Source organism: Pseudozyma hubeiensis (genome assembly GCF_000403515.1).
Source record: "Pseudozyma hubeiensis SY62 DNA, scaffold: PHS68, whole genome shotgun sequence".
Lineage (NCBI taxonomy): Eukaryota > Fungi > Basidiomycota > Ustilaginomycetes > Ustilaginales > Ustilaginaceae > Pseudozyma > Pseudozyma hubeiensis.
Window position 1 is genome coordinate 201,867 of NW_012133850.1, and position 19,021 is coordinate 220,887.

The window sequence follows — 19,021 nt, forward strand, 5'->3', positions numbered from 1 at the left end:
CCCCTTCTACCAGGCAAGCGGCGTGGCTACAAGCGAGATAGCGACCCGATCGTCGAGCCCTGCCAACACTTGCACAGCAGCCCAGAGGGACTATCAGAAGCGCACGAAGTTAACATCAACGACCGCTTTTCTCACATGATCATGCTCCGATCCTCCTAACTCGAATATACGGACTTCTGATGCTCTAGTTGACCGGCATGGTAGATCGTAGGGCCTCTTCGTTTGTTCAACAGCATCCCCCTTCTCTTGCACAGTCCTCTGCCTCATCCGTCAATCCTGCATCGACGCCGCCCTTACGTCCAGTGGCAAGACGTAGCGTTAGTGGCAGTGTCAATACTGGCGGCCTCCCCTCCTTCACTCCTGCCGACAGTCGAGTGAGCAATCGAAGTCCGCTTGCACCGCAACGCTCGGCTACTACCATGTCCAAGGTAGATCAAAACGCCTGGCCCGAGCCTGCTGGCACCGCATCGTCCGGCAGCCCGTCCAGTGTCTGGAATGGCCGTCCACCGTCCACCATGGACGGCGACGCGGTCACCACCGCCTCTGCTTCCAACGTCAGCACCCCAGGTCGTAGCACCACGGCCCTCGATGCCAAGGAGGCGACTTCCAACGCTTCCGTCTACACACCATCTCCGCTCTTACCGCAGGAAGGCTCTGCCTGGTCCATAGGTCGTCCCGGATCCCTCACCTGGGGCAATGATCTCGCCACGAGGTCAAACACCTCAGAGATCATCACCGACTCTGCCGCGTCAAGTCCGAGTGCAGTCAAGCGCGCCACCACCAACGACACCACAGCTATCACAAACGACTTCCAGAAAGATGCAGCGTCCGCCGGCAAGGAGGATGCGCGACCGTCGGTCTCGCCAAGCACCAGCAAGAAGACAGCCGCACCCGTCCCCAAACGCGCACCGATTCGCTCGGCGACTTTGGACCCCAAACACCTCGCAGCAAATCGGAGGCTCAGCAGTGACAGCGACGACGAGTTAGCATCTGGACAGACTGCCGCTGACGATGATGAGCAGCTGGTCGCCGGCGTCAGCTCCCTCAACATCACCACTACGGACACCGCTCCACAGCAGCCTGGATACAACTCGCCGCCTGCCTTCATGGTTCCAAATCAGTACGCCGCTCGTGCCTCTGCTCCCTTTCCTCCACCACCTTTCAGCCCTGGCGAAGCGTTCATGAATCCCTCGCCGTATCTTCCAGGCAGCGGAGCTCGCTCGCCGGATGGATATACGCATGCCTTCCCGGGTGTCGCAAACATGATACCTGGCATGGCTCCGATCGACATGTCTGGCTACGAATCCTACCGCACGACGCCAGACCCATACGCACCCACCATGCCTGGACGCGCCATCTTTGCATCACCCGGCTCACAAGGGTCCACACCTCAGAGTCCATCGTTCGGACCTGCACCGCTCGGGCCCCACTTCAACCCTGCGATGCGCAACGGAGAGGCACTTTTCTACCCTGGCATCGTTCCAGGCTTCGGCCCGCCGCCAACGATGGCTGGAGGCATGGCGTCGCCCGTAAGGCCAGGTATGACCGCAGGACCCGGACATTATGGCTTTGGTCCCGGGCCTGGAGCTGTCGACGCACGCGGGTCGCAGCTCGCACAATCGCCCATGATGGCCCCTGGCATGCCGATGCCTATGGGTGCGATGATGATGCCGCCTACGAGCCCCGCCATGAGTGCTTCGCAAATGTCTTCGGGCGGACCCGATAGTCGCAGCTCACCAAGCTTGTCGCAGTCCTTACCCTATCAGCCGGGACCGCATCGCAGAATGGGATCGACGGGCCCCGAGCCTTTTGTTCCAGGTATGGCCATGTCTCCACGACCTCCGTTTGGCATGACGGGTCAAGCAGGACCATTTGTACCGGGTCAAGCCTCGATGCACGGCATGATGGGAGCTGCACCCATGCACGCCTCTATGATGCCGTGGAACGGGCGTTTCCACGACCACCGTCGCGTGCCTACAGGTCCAGGTGGCGTGATGGCACCCGTCGGCGGCTACGCCGTGGGAGGGGGACCGATGGATCCGCACTACGGCCGCAATGGTGCCGGATTCTACGGTGGTGCACCTTTTCACCCGTCAGGAGGGAACGGCGTTGCTGGTCCCAGCAGCAGCAATGGCGGTGGTGGACCGAACAGCCATACACGCAGCCCGCTTCTGGAAGAATTCCGCAGTCGCCACGCCAAGAATCGCAAGTTCGAGCTATTCGACATTTACGGTAGCTTGGTCGAGTTTAGCGGCGATCAGCACGGCAGCCGCTTCATCCAGGAGAAGCTCGATACGGCGTCGGCCGAGGACAAGAAGGTGCTCTTCGACGAGGTCTTGCCGCACGCACGCCAGCTCATGACGGATGTGTTTGGAAACTATGTGATTCAGAAGATGTTGGAGCATGGGGATGAGGAGCAGAGGGATGTATTGGCGAGGGAGATGGAGGGGCATATTTTGACCTTGTCGTTGGGGACGTATGGGTGTCGAGTGGTGCAGAAGGCGTTTGATCACATCTCGGCGGTGCAGGGGGAGAAGCTGGCCAAGGAGTTGGATGGACACATCATGCAGTGTGTTCGCGATCAGAATGCCAACCATGTGGTGCAGAAGGTGATCGAGAGGGTGGATGCGGACAAGATCGATTTCATACCGCGGACGTTTGTTGGACACGTTGCCGGGTTGGCTGGACACTGTTATTCGTGCAGGGTGTTGCAGAGGACGTTCGAGTACTGTAAGAAGGAGCAGACGAGGGTGTTGTTGGACGAGTTGTTGGGCGAAGCGGTGGAGTTGATGCAACATCAGTATGGGAATTATGTGGTGCAGTGGGTGTTGCAGAGGGGAGAGGAGGGGGATAGGAGGGAGGTGGTGGGGAGGATCAAGGGCAAGGTGTTGGTGTTGTCGAGACACAAGTTTGCGAGCAATGTCGTGGAGGAGGTGGTGCGGACTAGTGAGGGGAAAGATAGGGATGAACTGTTGGAGGAGATTTTGACGCCGATCACGGGGGCGGGGGAGGGGAAGGACCAGACGAACATCGTTCCGGCGGTGCTGATGATGAAGGACCAATTCGCGAATTATGTCCTGCAGAGGTTCTTTGAGATGGCGGATAGGGAGCAGAGGGGCAGGTTGGTGGAGGTGCTCCAGCCGGCGTTGGTGGGGGCAAGGAGGTCGAGCGTTGGCAGCGCCGGTGCAGCTGGGGGAGGAGTGGCGGCGCATACGGCGAAGCATCTGGTGGCCATCGAGAGGCTTATCGAGGGGTATCAGGCTGATGCTGAAGAGTGAGGGAAGGGGCAGAGGGGAACATGCTCAGTTTTCGTAATAGAGTCTTTTATGCACAGCACAGGTCGTTGAGGGGTTATACGCAAATGGCGCTGAGTGTGGGGTATGAAGTGTCATTTGAAGGAAGTGTGATGAGCCGTGTTCGAAGATACAGTGACGCACAGCACGCGTGAAGCGCCTAGACCTTTACTGATACCCCTGATGTGGTCTGCGGTTTCAGATGAGTGTACGGTGAAGCACCGCCTTCGTCTTCCCAACTGTCATCTTCGTCTGCCTCGTCCATGCTATGCTGCTGCTGTTGCTGCTGATGTTCTGGCGACGCTGCGATATCACTGTTTTGCGCGACTGTACCGGTCTTGCTCATTCGCCTCCGTTCAACATCAGCGGGGACGCCAGAGGATGGGTATCTGCGCATCCGTCCCACCCCAAATCCTGTGATCGGTGGCGGCAGAGCTGCTGTACGACTCTTGTCAACCTCTCCTGCGTGGCTGCTACCGGTAGCAGTGGTTGTAATCGAAGCCGACTGCTGTGCGCCGACCTGACCAGATCTTTTACCTAACGACCCAGGGAAGGGATGCAACTTGGCGTTGTTCTCCAGCTTGTAGTTCGCCCGTGTTTTGCGTCGACCCAGCGAGTGCTGTGAAGGGATGCGTGGGCCGATGCTCGTTGTGGACCGGGTGGAGATCGGTCGATGAAGGCCACCTCCTGTTCCTCCGGCGATGCTGACTGCGCCTGCCGGGGATGTCGGAGCAATGGCGGTAGATCCAGCCGGACTGTGTCTCTGCCCTTCGGTCGTTATTGCGGCGGGCGAATAGTACCAAGAGTAGCCGCTGTAGTACGCTAACCCGGACAAAAGTCGTGCACCGTAGCCGCTGTCTCTCGCATTGGTGCCACCTCTCGCACCGCCGCTGTGCATGCCAATCGGGGCACTCGTGACGAGGTTCCGTTTGACAGCACGTACGGATCTGCGACTGGTGCGTTCAAGCTCTCGAAGTGTGTCTACCGCTTTGGTCGACGAAACCGCCGCATCGATGCCACCGCCCGCCGGCGTCGCTGCAAGATCAGCACTGGAGTTGAGCAACGAAGTATCGGCACTGCTCGGGACGACATGAGAGCTGCCATTGGAGCTTGCCGGGTTGGTGAAGCCAGATGATGTGGTTGATTGTTGCTCTGTCGATGCAGCAGCGGCCACGCCGTTGCTGCCTCTAGAAACAGATATCACGCTTTCCGTGACTGCGACGGCATCGGCGCGTGCAGCTGATACAGAGATGGATCGAGACCCTGAATCGACCGAAATCTTGCGGCTGCGGCGGTCGGCTTGTTGCGTCGCTTTGGGAGACTTTCTTGGTCGTGCAGAAAGACTATCGGGGTACTTTGCGCGTGCTTCCTTCGCTTTGCCCCTCCCTTTCGCGTTCGCAGTCTGGCCATGTAGGCTCTCAAACCCTCCCGACGAGCGAGGAGTAGGAGGTTCCGACAGCTCCGAAGGCGTACTCAATCCATCCAGCTGCAAGCCCAGACTGTCCCTTGCACCGGGAGCCAAGCTGAGCGCTAGTGCATCCGAGCCTGCGAGCAGCATCGCACTGACTCGTCGTACCTGTTCCTTGACCTGCACATCTTCTGCAGACATGAATGGCATGGACTCTGTCAGTGCATCTGCTAAGAGAGCGACCAAGTCGGAGCTTTGCTGCGAGGGTAGAAGCTCTTCTTGATGGACATCGATGTTCGGAAGCTGCTTTGTCGATTGAAATGATCGGGGCGAGAATCCGGACTGCGAGTTCTGCCTGCGTTCCATTTCGGCGTACAGTGCTGATGACAGCCGACGCATCTTGCGATCCAGTTCCGGCGCTGCTTGACGATGCTGGCGATCCTTTCCTGGTTCAGGCGCATGCTTCGGCTTTCCCGCACCTTGTCGTCCATAGCTGTCGCCAGAAGAGCCATCGCTGCCTTGCTGACCTGTGTGTCGTACACCATCAATGTGAGCGGCAAAGTATTCGTTCGACAAGAGTCGCGATCGCTTCTCGGCTGGACTCATTGCCAACGCCACCGACGAGGGCGAAGCAGGTCCGTTCTGACGCAACGTAATGTCGCCTTCATCCTCCTCGTCCAGTTGGCTGTCAACACTTTGAAGGACTTCCTGTCGATCCCCTGGCGCAAGATTGAGCGTGGCTCGTTTGAACTGATGTTGTGCTAGACCGTAAATAGGCTGTTCAGAAGATCTGCCTTTGGACAGATAGTCTCCTCTACCGGCTTCCTCAAAGTCACTAGCAGCTACAGAGCCTGGAACCGTTTCGGTGCCCTCCGAAGGTGTCAGACCAACAAAGCGTTTCTTCATTTTTATAGGTGAGAGCATTGCCGAAGAGGTCAATGAGGACGTCGAGTGTGCCATGTGGTCATCAAAGCCCGTGTCTGAGTCTGTCGATGTGAACATGCCGGGGGAGGCCGGCGATGCAGTACCCTGCGATTTGCGCATGCCACGATCGCCAAAAGAAGGAGGAGCGAGGCTCTGCAAATCCAGCAGCATCGCAGGCCGAGCGAGCGGGCTGCTCGGCGACGTGGGCTTGTTAGGCGAGCCAGGAAAGGCAAGAGCGGTGCGATCCAAGACAGGCGTTCCGGGCAGCGACGATGTCCGCGGCGGTAAAGGGCTTTTCGGCTGAGCTGGTGCCTGAGTCTGGGCGAGGATCTGTCTCTGAGCCTCTTCGTTCGTCTGGGTATTGGCCTGCGCAATGATTTCACTGTTCGTTGGCGCAAAGCTGCCTTTGACTGGGGTGATCGGAGTTTCTGGCACGTCTGAGAGGCGAACGGACCCAGCATGTTGCGGAGCTGAGAGATCAGTCGCAACTGGGACCGGCGGGTTGGCTTCTTGAGTAGGACCTGTTTTGCGAAGTATACCTCGCCCGACCACGGCGGGCAGCGTTCGATGTCGATACCATGTGCCGCTCGCCTGACCGAGGTTGTCCGCAACAGCGTCGGCATCCGTCGAATGACGCTCGTCGAATTCGCGATACAGGGCAGGAGAGACCTGCATGGTTTTTGCAACCTTTGCAACCGATGCGATGCTTCTCGGCACCAACGTAGAAGCGACCATCTTGATGACCGAAGCGGGCACCCAAGCGGCCATCTCTCCTAGGTCGGAAACCTGAGTGATACATACAGCAGGGCCACGAGGGTCCCGAATCGGCACATAGGCAGCAGAAGGATCTGCAGAATCTGACGTTTGTGCAAGGAGTCGGCTTCCAGAGCTGCTTGAGGAGTTTGACCTTCCACGGCGACTGAGAGCGAGGAGACCTTTGCGGAAGTGCGAACCTTTGGTTGAGGTGGCGGAAGAAGGGCTTTTACCGAGATCGGAAGTGCTAGTCTGAATGTAGTCGTCCGGAACACCATCGTCGCCCAGATCCTCGACCATGAAGCCTCCTGTCTTGAGCTCGAAGCGGGTGTAGCCTTTGCGAGGCGGCAAACTAGGGTCGACGATACTTTGCGAAGTGGACACGAGGCGTAGCGGTCCAGCCGAGCCAGGCTTTGACGGCTGGGAAGGCAGGCGAGCATCCACGCTCAAAAGGACCATATCTCTTGCCTTTGCAACCATGAAGATGCTTCCGAAGCGAAGAACTTCGACTCGAGCAGCGACCGCGCGTGCCGTCTCTGATGGTGAGCTCGTTGTTGATGAATCGTTGGAGCGAGTTTGTGCCTCTTTGGACAACCAGCGCTTTACTGCTCCCTCCTCGACAGTGTTGTCCCATAGCTTGCGGTTCTCGGCACTAGCCATGAGCGACCAAAATTGTCTGGCGGTAACACCTGGCAGGGTCGACTGAACGCTGAAGAGGTAACGGCTAGGATCAGGATGAGAGCGAACGGTGATGGAAGAGGCAAATCCGCCGGGCGTGGCTGGTGGAGCGGTGGTGGTATAAAGAACGTTCCACTCGGGTATCGGGATTTCTGGCTCGATTTGGTCGAGTTCAGTGGGTATCGATGATGATGTTGCATCATTGTCGGAGAGGGGCAGCAAACTTGCTGCTTCTGGATCGGCGTAGGCAAGGAATTGGTGCAGAACGTGAAGCGACTGCCGAGTCAGGTTGGCGGTAGAGCTCGAGTCGTCCTTCGGATCCTCCGCTGTCAACGGCACCGGCTGTGTCTTTTGGGGACCAGCTGCTATCGGCGTAGCCGATGCGACCGCCGTCTTGGCGGATCTGGAGAATGCTGGCATACTTTGACTTCAAAGAGACGGAAAATGCATTTGGTGACGTCCCATTCGGATCCGCCGTGTGCTCATCGAAGCTCTAAAGGGTGATCGGAGGCATGAGGTCGGTGTCGTTGCGGCGACGCCGTAGTTGCAACGTTGGAGATGGGCTTCCCGCTGTTTGTCGTGTAATGGCCGCTGTGTCCAATCCTATGCCGTGGACATCTAAAAGGCGTCGGCGGAAGTAACAGGTTTCGGAATTTGTTGTCCTGGTGTCATAGGCAACTTGAGAAGGGATCGAACGCTGCTTCTGATCGAGCAGAGTGAATGCTGTCAAGAAAGAGTCTCTATGCTTGTCGATAGGCAACTTTGGATTGCATGCGCCAGCCAGTCGACATTCGACTCCACACCGTAGAGCAACACGAGCTGCTGCATTCAAAGCTGCGTTGTTTGAAAAAAGGGGCCAAGCGCCACAGCTTGCAGCAAGCGGAACGTGTGTGTGTGTTTGTTTCGGCTCGCCGACGCTCCGTCAGGGTCCTGGACAGAAAAACACGCATGCAACACACGCGATTAAAGTCGCGGCTGCGATGCTCTGTGTTGTGGCCCCTGTCTCTGCTCATGGTTCCTTGATATTGATTGCGCTGTTAAGTCGGACGTGCGCTCGGGTTTCGGACGTGCACAGCATTCGAGTTGGAAGGTCTGAGAAGGGAGAGCAACACTTCGGGCGGACGGTGCTCCGCTGACTCGCCTTCCTCATCCAAGGGTCTTGCTTCCACACACTTGTCTAGCGCACCACACGTCGCTCCAACATACGACCAGACAAGCATCTCAGCACCACCACATTCTCGAATCAGTCACCATGCAGGCCGAAGTTGACGCTACCCAGGACACCGAGTTCCACGATGCATTGAGGGCGCACGGCATCATCCCGCCGAAGCCGCCATCGCGCTCGCCATCGCCCGAGCTCCCGTCTGCAGGCGAGATGCGCTCGCAAGCACTCAAACAAGCCACCGTCGACGACCTCGACCTCGAGTTGGAGAATGAGCTGGACGACGAGGAGGAGAAGCTGCTCGAAAAGATTCGCAGGCAACGAATGTCGCAGCTCCGCGCAGAGACCAAGAAGGAACGCTTCGGACGAGTATACCCCATCAGCAGACCCGATTATACACGCGAGGTGACAGAAGCGAGCAAGGAAGACCCAGATGCAGATCCCGATGCACAGAAGCAAGATGACCACGAAAGCAACGGCAACGGCACGGAAGCAGACGGAGTGGACAAGCAGCGTCAGGGCGGCACAGGGGTGGTGTGCTTCCTGTACAAGGACGGCATCGACACATGTCGACTCCTCGCTGGCTACCTCGATACGCTAGCCGCCAAGTTCCCTTCTACCAAATTCGTCAGCATCGTCGGCGATCAGTGCATCCCCAACTATCCGGACCGAAACCTGCCAACGCTCCTCGTCTATCGAAATGGCGAACTGCACCGTCAGATCGTAGGCTTGCGGCCTGAGATCGGGTTGGACGGTATGAAGACCAAATGCGAGGATATCGAGCTGTTGTTGACAGCGGTAGGTGCGATTAAGAGGTCAAACGTTCCCGGCGCACCGACACATCTTGGGTCACAGAAGCCGGATACTATCGAGGAAGGCGATGAAGAGGAGGAGGAAGAGGGTGGAGCTAGACAGAGAAGCATCCGACAGAAGACACAGGAAGAGCTGGATGACGAGCTTGATTGGGATTAAGATATGCGCTGCTCGAACTTGACCTCTTTGTATCACTAGACCATAATCTCTCTACATTACGACACATTCCATTTCTGACTGCAGCACTGTGGACAGGGACGTCCAAATGCCGACGAGGCGAAAGTCTAGAACAGAAGTCTTTCTCAAATCGACAGGTGAGAACCTCATCGCTGGGAGAACGTGTGATGCCGTGCGAGGTCCTAGAATGAGTCTGGGAGCATGTGCCCAGCGGCAAGCACGTGCCACCGGATGATCATCTTCGGAACTGAAACGCTGCCGAAAATACTGAGTCGTTGCCGGCGGCGGCAAAGTGCGGTACAACCCTAAATTTTCTTCTCCGATAATCTTTGGCCTCTTGCCGAAAGTACATGCCGATGACGAAGGCCGTGCAGATCAGCGTGAAGGTCCTCTCCCCTCCACTCTCTCTTTCTGCGTCGTGCCGTGGATAAAAGAGCTTCGTTTTGGCTTCGAGCTTTGCAACAACAGATTCTTCAGCCAGCTTTATTACAAGTTCTTCCCTCCTTCCGATCCTTCAACACCATCATCGACCGCATCTGCTTCCAGCCTCTAACAACCTCGCTATGACTACTCCTGATCGAACAGGCAAACCCGAAGACCTCGGTCTGATCGAACTGTTCGGCGAGCCCTCCTCGCCTTTTGTTCGAACCATCTCGCTCGCTCTTTCGGAACTCAACATCCACTACATCCCCATCGCTCGGTCATCGCACTCTGACGAGATCAAGTCTCGCAATCCCTACGGTCTCACTCCTGTGCTTATTCATCGACCGGATGGACTCTATGCTCGACCCGAAGATGTGATCACCTTATCCGAGGGATCGATTCGACGATACGTAGATGAGCTTCTCTTCCCACTTTCATCGACACATCGACACTTGACACCCCCTCTACGATCCTCCGGTGGAGTCGTTGATGCCAAGACCGTCGTTTCAAGGTCAAGATTGGACGGTCTCATCTCCAAACTCTCTCAAACCATCATCCCAACCCTCGACGCTGGCTACATCAAACCCGCCTCAGCCCTCGCTAAACAAGGCAAAGACGCTGAAACCATCAATTCCACCCTAGCCGAACCTTTGACCAGAATCCACACGCTGTTGGAGATCGTGGAGGGTCAAGCAGCAAAGAATGCAAAGTGGTTGCTGGAGGGTGAGAACTTGACCTGGGCGGATCTATTCTTGTTCCCTGTGCTGGACGATCTGAGGTCGAGTCCTGCGGGTCATCTGGTCTCGGGCAACAGTCCGAACTTTGCTTGGTTGTCAGGCTGGTTGCGAAGGATGGATGAGAGAGTCAGCGTCGAGGTCGGAAAGAAAGCATAGTGACTGTGTGAACAAATCATCGCTCATTCGCTTCTGTAGACTTCACCTGGTCTTTGGAACGAGAATGTGATTGCATGCATATATGAGAAATGGATGAAAAGATGCGAGGGTGACAGTGTGACAGAATGTGTAATGCTGAGAGAAAGAGTTCTATTTGGTGAAGTGTGTGTTCGTAGACGGCTGCGTTTCAGACGGCTGCGTTTCGTCTCTGGATGACCGTGACGTCCTCGATGAGCTGGTGGAAGCGCTCCCTTCTATAGTGGACGCTGGACTCATCTTCTGAACCGATCCGTGCCGCCGCTGCTGCTGCTGCTGCTGCTCTTCGTAATCATAGTCGGGTTCGTTCGCCAGCGGTGCATACCCCATCTTTCCCGCTCTTCTAGCCTGCGCATTGACCGCCTTGACTGCACCTTCGGCGGGTTGCCATTCTAGCTCGGCAAATCTCGGATAGAGCAGTTGCGTCGTGATATCACCCCATCGTTGCAATTGGTCGATGTGGTACGTACCGCTTCCGTTGCGCTGTAAATCATACTGATTGAGCAATTCGACCATGAGCTTTCGCATAAAGTCAACGAAGACAACGTCCACCACTTCCTCGTCCGATTCGGGTAGCGGATCAGGATTTGATGCGACGTATTCCGGCTGATTGGGATTGAACGGCACCGGAGAGTGCACCGTGTCGTCGCCAGGTCCGGCACACTGGTCAATCGTGCGGTAGCCCAACGAGGGTTTATCGAGCGAATCGTACTTGTGGAAGAACTTGAGCAGCTCTTCGTCTTCTTCCGCCTCAAGCTCTTCCACGCTCTTGAGAGTCGCGTGGGTGTGGTTTCCGGCACCGCCGTCGGCTTCTGCAGCCGCTCTTTGCCGATCAGCCTGCTCTGCTTGCAAGAACTTGAACCACTGCGACTTTTGCCATCGTACGAAGATGTCTTCCACAAATCCGCTGCCGTATCGCAACAGTGCATCGCCGTCCGAGTATTGAGTGCCACCTTGCATCACCTCGAGGACGGCTCCTCTTTTGAATGTACGAGTCTGAAGTCCGTGTAGGAGACTTTTGGCAATGCCCCACGGAACATCAGCCATGTAAAGAAAACGATCCTTAAACGGCGACACGATGTACTGGTCGTTGCGGGTGAAAGGACCCGAGTAGACATCGAATCGTTGTGATCCGCTGTTGATGAGCACAAGGCTCTTCTTGTCCTGTCGAGACTTTTCCGACGGCCGCACCACCTTGGGCAGCACTTGATCAGCCAAGAGGCTCAGCAGGCTCGAGTTGTCGCCGTACGGCACGCGATCGAGGAAATAATCTTGCGGCACAACTCCGTGCAAGCGCGAGAGATTCCACGCTTCAGAGATGGCGTCCATGATAAAGCGAATGAAGCTGCCCTTCTTGGTCGCAAGCTCACGTGTGTCTGCCAGCTTCAAATGATGGGCAAAGTTCCTGGGGTTTGAATCAATGTATCGCCGGGTGAACTTGACCTTGCCGCGATTGCCTGCCCGCTTGCGCTTCTGGAGATCCTTGATACCCATGAATCCGATGGTCTCCATGTAACGGCCGCTCTCCAACGCCATGGTCTGACCATCCATCATTCTGCAGTCGCGCACGTGCGTATGCCCGCCCAGGATGGCGATGGGTGTGTCGGGGAATCGTGAGCGGATCTTGGTCCTCACAGCCTCCCAACCGGGGTCGCCCGAGACGGGCATGTGGCCAAGGACGACAAAGGCGTCGACGCCCCACTTTGCGGCTCGATCGAGGCTCTGCTGGAACCAGTCTTCTTCGACCATGTCCTGCGGCGATTGCACAACAATGCCTTTAGCGGCAAGCTTGAAGTCGAAGAGGATGCCGTACGACATGATCTTTAGCCCCTGCACTGGCGTGACCAGGGTGTTGAAGAGAGAGCCGATGGGTGCGTAGCTGGCATTAGGAGCATCCGGACCGGGTAGAGCGATCTTGACATTGCTGGTCATGTACCTGCCTCCCCATTGCGGCACGAAGTTCTGGTATACATCCTTGGCTACCGTGTAGTTGTAGAGCTCATGGTTACCGATTGTGAGCAGATCGTAGTCGATCATGGCGAAGATCTGATTGCTGACGTGCCCCTCGACAGCTTCTTTGCCACCTGGCTCGTCTTTGTTGTAAGGAGGGAAGCCATCAGAGATGCCGTTGCCATCATGCAGGTCTCCTGTGTCGATAAGCAAGAGGTCTCGACCTTCCAAACGTGCCTTGGACCTCATCTTGGACGCGAAAGACGCCCAGTCACCCCAGTCACCCGAATAATTGGGCTCTGGCGGCGACAGCTTACGATGTGCGGCGAACCAGCCGTGTATGTCAGTCGAGTGCAGAATGTTGAGGTCGCCCCATTCAAGCTCTCGTAGTCTATCGTCGGATCTAGGCATGCGACCTCGCTCTCGACTCCATCGTTGGAAGCCTTCTACCTCGGCACGGTAATTGGCGAGGGAGTCGGCGTCGGAATCGACGCGGTAATTGAAGGCGAGCTTGCTCGACAGAGGCTCCATTGGGGAGCTCGCAAGAGTCGAACATATTGAGGCAAGCCCGAGGGAAATTGCAAGTAGGAGTTTCGGCTTTCGACATTTGGGTCGGCTGGGGAGATGCGAAGGACCTGTCCGAGCGGGACTGGATGCCCAATGCATCATTGCAGCCGAGAAGAGAGGGAGCAGACCGATGGACAAGAGCCCGTGGATCCTCGAGGAGTGCAAGTCTCGTTTCAGTTTGCCGTCGAAGCTTGCTGAAGGCACGGCTGCCACGACGTTGTTCTAGACTCGCGCGGACACATCACGAGCCCGGCACGGTACGGTAACGCTAGAGAGGACAGCTGTACAGCTAGCTTTAGTGTCACAGTGTGCCAGAGACTTGCGATGATGGAATGTCAAGGCATTGATTGAACGAGAAGGGAAGAAGGAGGCGGAGTGCCAGGGATTGGATTATCTGTTTGGTGTGACGGCGATTTCGGCTGATCCGTGGGCAAAAATGACCCAAGATCACTGTGCCCGTCTGCTGCTGCTTTTTTTCGGTGGCATGCGCGATGAGGTGGAGGCATCCGACCCCCAGGTTCGGCGTCGCCGATAACGGCCATGTGCACATCATCTCAGCGGTCACGGGATACTGTATCTCAACAGAGGCACTGTGGCGGACTGCATGTGATTGTACACACTCGAGAATGAGCAAGTTACGAATGGAGGTAAGAGGATAGATTGACTCGAGCCAGTGTGGTGCAATGCGACATAAGACAGGGGACGAAAGACAGATCGTGTGGTGCAAAGTACTAGCGTGACACTAGATTCTAAACACAGGAAGCACATTATGGAGGAAGATGAGAAGCGTGAACAGGAGCGATGATGTGTTTGGTCTTGTTATGTGGACGCAGTGACGGAAGAGCCGGAGCCTGATGCCGAGGAGGTCGTCTGGGTCTTTGTCTTGTTGAGCTTCTTCTTCTTCTTCTTCATCATGGCGGATGCCACAGCTGAGCGTACGTTCTCGACAATCTCGCGGCTCTGTTCGATGTACTGCGAGTCCTCGATTCGTTCTTTCCTCTTGCCACTCGTGACGGACGGCTTCTCGACGCTTACCATATTCCTGCGCTGAGACGTTTGATTTGCCTGACCGGGACTGCCGACACGACGACTGGGGCCCGCTTCGGCCTCAGGAATGTCGCTCGCTTGATCGGCGTCGAAGTCCTCTCCCGCATCCGCCATCCTTTCAGCAGCCTCAGCGAGGTCTCGCTCGCTGCGAGGTGTTCGTCCCAACATCTTTTCCAACTTTGCGTACTTTTTCTTCTGCGCCTCGTCCATCTGGCGCTTTCTTTCCGACTCTCCCTCAAGGTATTCTGCCAGCTTCTTGGCTTCCTTGAGGACGCCCAGTCGACGTCCGTTGAGATCGCGACAAGAGTCATTGTTCGAATTGCGTGCTCCAGCAGACATCTTGCCACCTTGCGAACGCAGCATCGATCCGAATCCACCTTTGCCACCAGGCAAAAGCGCTCGCAATTGCAGAACCACAGGGAAGTCATCGTTGCTTGTGGTCAGACCGCGCAACCTCGTTGAACCGACAAGCTTTCGACCGCGATGGGTAAGAAAAAAGCACGGCGGGGCACGACCGCAGAGAGCTTTGCTGAAGCCTTGCAACACATCCGTCGCGGTGGCGGATGCCGGCAGCGCGAGGCAAAGATGCCTCGGGAAGGGGTCGAAGGACTCCACCAAGATGGGAATCATGCCAACAGAGCAATGCTGAAGGTGAAGGGCGGAAAGACGTAAGCAGTTGCAGTATATCAGGCTGTAGCGGTGGTGTGAGAGTCGCCGAATCGATGGTGGATGAGGAACGGTGATGGTGATGAGAGAAAGAAACTGCAATTGAATAATTTCGAAAGCTGAGTTAGCTCCGCGGCCCGCATTTTCCAATTGTTGCCGATGCAGGGTCTCGACGAGAAGTTCTTGACAACGTACAAACGCTGTAATTTTGGAACTTCATCCGTCAACGACGACACCAGCATTCAATAAGACGGGTCTCCCATGCGACTTCGATCCGAGCACAATCAGGCATGACGATCGTCGCGTACCAAGTAGAACCCGTGTGAGGGCATAACGAAAACCCGTCTGGCTGCGTCGACGCCATGACCAATTCGCATGGCTACGTCCTCGAATATCCACGCATTCGTGTCGACCACTTCGACCAGGCAGCCATCCCACTTCCCGCATCGCTCCTCGCTCACCGCCGCTCGATCTCAAACGATACAGTGGGAGCAGCTCAAGGTCCGGACAGCCTATCCTTCGCCCCTGGACAGACGCATTTCGACAAGCCACTGCTCTATCTTCTCACCCATATCCACACCGATCATCTCAAGGGGCTCGACAGACCCGGCATCATGGCACCAATCTACTGCAGCGCTGCCACCAAACAGCTTCTGCTCAGGTACGAGCGTCAAAAAACACGTATAGAGAAGGATAGAGATGGAGTACACACGAAGCACGTTGGCGTCGTGCGGCCGTATGCCCACCTACGGGTCACGGACGACCATGCCACGGCAAGGGCAAAGCTGTCTGGTTATCAGTCCACCAGTATCGATTTGTTGCATCCACTGCCGTACAATGTGCCGACAAAGGTGCAATACACACCTACATCAAGCGTCGTGTTGACGCTCATCGAGAGCAATCACATGTTCGGAGGGACCATGTTTCTCATTCAAGGTGCTCAGGGAGCCGTGCTGCATACGGGAGACATGAGGGCGGAAGAGTGGTGGTGCGAGGCCCTTACAAGAAATCCGTCCCTATCGCCGTACCTCTGCTGGCATCAGGACAGTATCACAGCATCAGGCAGCGAGCACGTCGAAAGGGAGGCATGGGCTGAGCAAATCGAGTCGCTCGGCACCACCGCTTCTTCGTCTGTGCGGGGCCAAGAATCCCTTTCGCAATCGCAGGATGACTCTCAATCTCAAGGCGTACATCGCAGCAATGATCTCAATCTCGAAGAAGCTTCGAACTCTACCGCAAAGGCTCCGTCCAAGCATCGGTCCCAACTTCGCCTTCGCAACATTTACCTTGACACCGAGCTCCTTCTCTGCAACCAGAAAGTCCCTACCAAACAACAAGCCTGCCTAGACATGATCACACTCATGCGCATGTATCCTTCGAACACCGTCTTCTTTCTCAACTGCTGGACCTGGGGCTATGAGGATATGCTGATCGTCACAGCTAAAGCCTTTGGCTGCAAGATCCACGTCGACCGCTTCAAGTACATCATGTACAAAGCTGCTCGAAGCGAAGCCCCGTTCCTCGCCGACATCGTCACCCAAGACGGCAGCAAAACTCGGTTTCATGCTTGTGAGAAACGCAACGTCTGCTCGCACGTCCAGAGCCTCGCATCTCGCTATTCGGGCAACGCCGACCCTGCCTGGGCGAGGGAAGCGCTCGCTGCACATTCTCAAATGGATAGCAGTAGTCCCGACGCCAGACAGCGCTGGGGACCGGTACGCTCGCAACCGGAGCCACTGCTGGTGTACGTCAACCCGGGCCAGATAGCATCTGACAAGTGGCCGGGGATGTTTGAAGATACCAAGCACCGACTAGAGGCTGCACAGAGACACGAGACCGCTTGGCCCGAGGCGCTGGTCGTACCTATGGAACGTCATTCGACCCTTCCTGAGTTGCAGATGTTTGTTGGGCTGTTTCGACCGAAGACGGTCTCGCCGAACACGATCCTGGATCCGAAGGGCGGTCTCGACTACTACCTACTTCATCATCTCTTCGGACACCTGCTAGCCGGTGCAGAAGATCGTCGTAAGATGGCTGACGAAGGCCTGCTCATGCTTGGTAACAAGACTTGGAGCTTCTACGAGACGCAGCTGGCAAGGGCGCGGGAACAGGCACAGACCAGGCGCAACGGTGGTGTCGCGGATTCCACCGAGGCCATTCGGGCCACGAGCGCCAGTCTCAACACCAACGGTCATGGTGAAAGCGTTGGGGAGAGCCTCGACGCATGGCAGTTGGAAAGATTGTCGAAGCTAAGAGGTATCAGCTTCAAGGGACTTATGATGCAAAACATGGCGGGAAATTTGGCGGCGATGCTCGAAATCGAGCGATGGAGAAGAGCTGCAGGGATCGAAGAGCCACTGGAAGGTCTGGATGGTGTCATCGAAGAATCACTGGAAAGCACGCAGGGCAAGACAGAGGCAAGTGTGCCCAGCGTCGACTATGAAGCTGATCACAGTCAGATGGCGGAAACGCAGATCTCGCCATCACGCCTGCGTGCGAGTATCCTGCACAAAGATGAAATTGCGGAAGTATCATTTGCCCAGGATCACCCTGTGGATGCATCTGATGAGGCGATGCAAGCGGAAGCGCAATCTTCACCAGCCCCTGCGCAGCAAGCGGTTCATCCGTCGGCAGTCCCGACAGCAGCGGTAGACTCTTTGCTGGACTCGCAACAATCTCACCCTTCCGCAGCCGACGAAGAAGAGGAGCTCTCCACCGAACTATCCGAAGATCTGGCGAGTCGGTATCTCAATGTCCTTATACACCATTTCAGCGTCCCGTTTCAACGCACCGACACATCCTACGTGCAAATGTGGAAGGCTGTCCGTCGAACGCTGGCCGACCAAGCGCAGAAAGTCGAAGAGCACTGGTTCAGAGAAACGGGTGTCTTGCCTCCGCTGTGGAGCTCGAAAGCGGTTGAGGCTGAACGGGCCGTACATGGGAAAATGCGGACCACCACAACTCTCAGTGAAGACGACTCGCAGCCTAGAGCCGCGGTGGTGGACGAGGTTCTGATCTCGTTCATCGACATGCTAGCTCCACCTCCGGCAGAAGAGGGAGCGGAGCTTCTGGATGTACCCACGGTCTACGATCAAAGCGTCGCGCTGCAACTGATCCTCCGACATTTTGTCAAGCTTGGCTTCCACAACTGTGTCGCTGCAGAGTCGTCTGGCGACGGTCAGAGTCACGCAAGCTGTGGCGTCGATACGACTGCTACCGATTGGCAGTCACTCTCCTCCCCACTCACAACATTGACCAGGCACTTGACCTCGAATCTTCAAATCCTTCCCACATCTTTCATCGACAAAACGGAGCTTGAAGTGACATTGCTTAGCCTCCAACTCGCTGGCATACTGTTCTCAACCCGCCCGCTCTACACGATTATCAACCTCGATGATGTACAACACCTCCTCGATGCGGTCATCGTCATCGTCGAGTCAGCGTCAGATGATGTTTTAACGCTCTCAGCGAGCAGAAGGAAGACAACAGCATTCGCATGCGCGGTGCTGCGCGCGGAAGAGCTTGACGACGGCGTGTTGGCACCGTTCGAGCAGCGATTACTTGCTCTTGCTCAAGGTTCCGACGGTGTGTTGAGGAGGATGGAGAGTTTGATGGAAGAAAGTGCGTTTGGTGAAAGTCAGTATGCGCCTCAGCATGTCGCTAGCGGAGCAGGGCAGTTGCTTCGAGTGGATCAAGCGGAGTCGCCTAGCGAGCTCGTTGACGCGGGAAACTTGGACCAAGGCGAGGAGTCCAGTATGCAAATCCGACCACCGCGCGCCCCAACCACATCCATCACCTCCTCGCAAAAGACATCACCCATCCCAGCCCCACCGCTGGTCGAAACAACAGACTCGATCATCGCCGATGCCACCGAGCACGACACCATCGAATCCTCCACCTCGTCAGCCGCTCATCCACTCGATGCTTCACAAGCATCCTCAGCTACGCAGGAAGAGGACGAGACGCAGTCCGAACAAGACGAGTCCCAAATTGCTTCGCTACCGATAGGCGGTAGATCGAACAGGTTGAGCAATGTAGCGAATCGGAGCGTCGGTCGGACTACGTCGACGCCGAGCATAGTACACTCGAGGTTGGTGGCTGGAGAGGAACGACGCAAACGAGGCTTGGCGAGCGAGCTCGATGACACACGCAGCAGTAGACGCACTCGGAAATGAACACATCATTGTCGCATCATGCCCTCGTATAAATTTCATTTTTTACCACCCATACA

At 56.3% G+C, this 19,021-nt stretch overlaps 7 protein-coding genes across 7 annotated transcripts; 4 read left to right on the forward strand and 3 right to left on the reverse strand.

Moving 5' to 3' along the window:
• Positions 1–197: 197 nt before the first annotated feature.
• PHSY_006950 (RNA binding repeat containing protein) lies at positions 198–3,278 on the forward strand (the record flags this gene model as incomplete). The annotated part of the gene is made up of 1 exon (XM_012337546.1): positions 198–3,278. The coding sequence occupies one exon, from the start codon at positions 198–200 to the stop codon at positions 3,276–3,278; it is 3,081 nt and encodes a 1,026-aa protein (XP_012192936.1).
• Positions 3,279–3,453: 175 nt separating this feature from the next.
• Positions 3,454–7,476, reverse strand: PHSY_006951 (hypothetical protein; the record flags this gene model as incomplete). The annotated part of the gene is made up of 1 exon (XM_012337547.1): positions 3,454–7,476. The coding sequence occupies one exon, from the start codon at positions 7,474–7,476 to the stop codon at positions 3,454–3,456; it is 4,023 nt and encodes a 1,340-aa protein (XP_012192937.1).
• Positions 7,477–8,308: 832 nt separating this feature from the next.
• Positions 8,309–9,190, forward strand: PHSY_006952 (hypothetical protein; the record flags this gene model as incomplete). Its single annotated transcript, XM_012337548.1, has 1 exon — positions 8,309–9,190. One exon carries the CDS (start codon positions 8,309–8,311, stop codon positions 9,188–9,190), a length of 882 nt encoding a protein of 293 aa, XP_012192938.1.
• Positions 9,191–9,296: 106 nt separating this feature from the next.
• On the forward strand, positions 9,297–10,524 carry PHSY_006953 (glutathione S-transferase; the record flags this gene model as incomplete). The annotated part of the gene is made up of 2 exons (XM_012337549.1): positions 9,297–9,345; positions 9,755–10,524. 2 exons carry the CDS (start codon positions 9,297–9,299, stop codon positions 10,522–10,524), a joined length of 819 nt encoding a protein of 272 aa, XP_012192939.1.
• Positions 10,525–10,674: 150 nt separating this feature from the next.
• Positions 10,675–13,041, reverse strand: PHSY_006954 (phosphoprotein phosphatase; the record flags this gene model as incomplete). The annotated part of the gene is made up of 1 exon (XM_012337550.1): positions 10,675–13,041. One exon carries the CDS (start codon positions 13,039–13,041, stop codon positions 10,675–10,677), a length of 2,367 nt encoding a protein of 788 aa, XP_012192940.1.
• Positions 13,042–13,896: 855 nt separating this feature from the next.
• PHSY_006955 (hypothetical protein) lies at positions 13,897–14,754 on the reverse strand (the record flags this gene model as incomplete). The annotated part of the gene is made up of 1 exon (XM_012337551.1): positions 13,897–14,754. The coding sequence occupies one exon, from the start codon at positions 14,752–14,754 to the stop codon at positions 13,897–13,899; it is 858 nt and encodes a 285-aa protein (XP_012192941.1).
• A 398-nt stretch (positions 14,755–15,152) lies between these two features.
• PHSY_006956 (hypothetical protein) lies at positions 15,153–18,965 on the forward strand (the record flags this gene model as incomplete). The annotated part of the gene is made up of 1 exon (XM_012337552.1): positions 15,153–18,965. One exon carries the CDS (start codon positions 15,153–15,155, stop codon positions 18,963–18,965), a length of 3,813 nt encoding a protein of 1,270 aa, XP_012192942.1.
• Positions 18,966–19,021: the final 56 nt, after the last annotated feature.